This window comes from Alosa pseudoharengus, unplaced genomic scaffold (genome assembly GCF_046254945.1).
Source record: "Alosa pseudoharengus isolate Yale_2024_CS ecotype anadromous, Long Island Sound unplaced genomic scaffold, YU_APseudo_1.1 YU_APseudo_1.1_scf_16, whole genome shotgun sequence".
Lineage (NCBI taxonomy): Eukaryota > Metazoa > Chordata > Actinopteri > Clupeiformes > Clupeidae > Alosa > Alosa pseudoharengus.
Window position 1 is genome coordinate 14,690,356 of NW_027468630.1, and position 2,500 is coordinate 14,692,855.

The window sequence follows — 2,500 nt, forward strand, 5'->3', positions numbered from 1 at the left end:
GGTGTAGTGTTATCCAATTGCGTGCAGTGAGATTTTCAAATGCACGCTTGGTGCCGCCCCTCAAGTTGGGCCATTACATTGTTCGTGGCCAGACCCTTAATCTTTCTAGATTATCAGGGTCTGGATTTTCCAGGCTAAATAAAAACATAAAAAATATACAAATTCATGCTGTAGTAAAGTACACACTATTGGGTGTTGTTGTGGTGCCTACTAACCCAATATTAAAGAGGTATGAGAATTTATATTTCTAAAACGGATACTAACCCAATATTAAACAGATATGAGAATTTATGTATGAATATCTGTTTTTAATGCATTCTTACTCATTGCCCAGAGTCCATAACTAAAGAACTGACCCCACAATGACCCAATGACCCCACTGACCCCTGAATGACCCCTGACCTGCCTCTGCTTCCCCTCGACAGATGATAACTGCCGTTTGGGAGATTATAAGAAGCTGAAGAGTAAGATGGTCGACCTGCACGACCGGCGGTACATGGCTCCTGGTAACCGTGGCGACTACCGTGACGACATGGCGGTGCGGCAGCGCCTGGTGGACCTAATGTTCAAACGCTTCGACGCCGACGGCAACGGGCGCGTGGACAGTAGCGAGCTCTCACAGGTAACACAAACAAACAAATACATAAATGAAACAATGACCGACCAGTGACCAGTGATCCGTGCAGGAGAGTTGAAGCCCAGTGACCAATGCAGGAGAGTTGAAGCCCAGTGACCAGTGCAGGAGAGTTGAGGCCCAGTCTAATGTCAAAATGAGACCTTAAGAATCCTCCCGGGGTTTAAAACTCGGGGAGATGAAGACTCCAGATGGGCACAGCTGCTCAGCCTGGACTCAGCCTGCTCTCCCATGCCTGCTCTCCCATGCTAGCTCTCCCATGCTAACTCTCCCATGCTAGCTCTCCCATGCCTGCTCTCCACACTAGCTCTCCCATGCTAACTCTCCCATGCTAGCTCTCCACGCTAGCTCTCCTATGCTAGCTCTCCCATGCCAGCTCTGCTAGCTCTCCCATGCTAGCTCTCCCATGCCTGCTCTCCACGCTAGCTCTCCCATGCCTGCTCTCCACGCTAGCTCTCCCATGCCTGCTCTCCACGCTAGCTCTCCCATGCCTGCTCTCCACGCTAGCTCTCCATGCTAGCTCTCCCATGCTAGCTCTCCCATGCTAGCTCTTCCATCCTAGCTCTCCACGCTAGCTCTCCCATGCTAGCTCTCCTATGCTAGCTCTCCCATGCCAGCTCTGCTAGATCTCCCATGCCTGCTCTCCTATGCTAGTTCTCCCATGCTAGCTCTCCCATGCCTGCTCTCCCATCCTAGCTCTCCACGCTAGCTCTCCACGCTAGCTCTCCCATGCTAGCTCTCCCATGCCAGCTCTCCCATCCTAGCTCTCCACGCTAGCTCTCCCATGCTAGCTCTCCCATGCCAGATCTCCCATCCTGGCTCTCCACGCTAGCTTTCCCATGCTAGCTCTCCCATCCTAGCTCTCCACTCTAGCTCTCCTATGCCAGCTCTCCCATGCCAGCTCTGCTAGCTCTCCCATGCTAGCTCTCCATGCCTGCTATCCCATGCTAGCTCTCCTATGCTAGCTCTCCCATGTTAGCCCTCCCATGTTAGCTCTCCTATGCTAGCTCTCCCATGATAGCTCTCCTATGCTAGCTCTCCCATACCTGCTCTCCCATGCTAGCTCTCCTATGCTAGCTCTCCCATGCCAGCTCTCCCATGCTAGCTCTGCTAGCTCTCCCATGCTAGCTCTCCTATGCCAGCTCTCCCATGCTAGCTCTGCTAGTTCTCCCATGCCAGCTCTCCTATGCCAGCTCTCCCATTCCTGCTCTCCCATGCTAGCTATCCCATGCTAGTTTATATGCATCCATTTACAGAACTGAATACATCAGCACACCCTGTGTGTGTGATATACACGGCGCTGACTCCAGATCAGCTGATGGGTGTGTGTCTGTGTGTGTCCATGCTGATGAGTGTGTTGGTGTGTGTGTGTGTGTGTGTGTGTGTCCATGCTGATGAGAGTGTTGGGGGGTGTGTGTGTGTGTGTATGTCCATGCTGTTGAGAGTGTTGGTGTGTGTGTGTGTGTATGTGTATGTCCATGCTGATGAGAGTGTTGGTGTGTGTGTGTGTGTATGTCCATGCTGTTGAGAGTGTTGGTGCGTGTGTGTGTGTGTGTGTCCATGCTGTTGAGAATGTTGGTGTGTGTGCGTCCGGCCGGAGGGTGCGGGCGATAGAATGTGCCATGACCATATGGTCATTGCGCTTCTGTTTCACTGCACCTGCTAGCTCAGGGCTCTCACCAAACACTATTCATCTTCTGTGCAATATTCTCCTCCACATTTACATGCACACACACACACACACACACACACACACACACTATTTATTCTCTGTGCAATATTGTCCACCGCATTTACACAAACACACACACATACACACACACACACACACACACACACACACACACACACACACACACTATTTAT

The 2,500-nt window shown here is 51.4% G+C and overlaps 1 protein-coding gene across 1 annotated transcript in view; it reads left to right on the forward strand.

The window, feature by feature from the left end:
* Positions 1 to 2,500, forward strand: part of fstl5 (follistatin-like 5) — a 170,836-nt gene that overhangs the window by 78,996 nt on the left and 89,340 nt on the right. Inside the window, exon 4 of the mRNA XM_076288016.1 lies at positions 426 to 622. Within this exon, the coding sequence (XP_076144131.1) occupies positions 426 to 622 (197 nt within the window). The remainder of the gene's footprint in view (positions 1 to 425; positions 623 to 2,500) is intronic.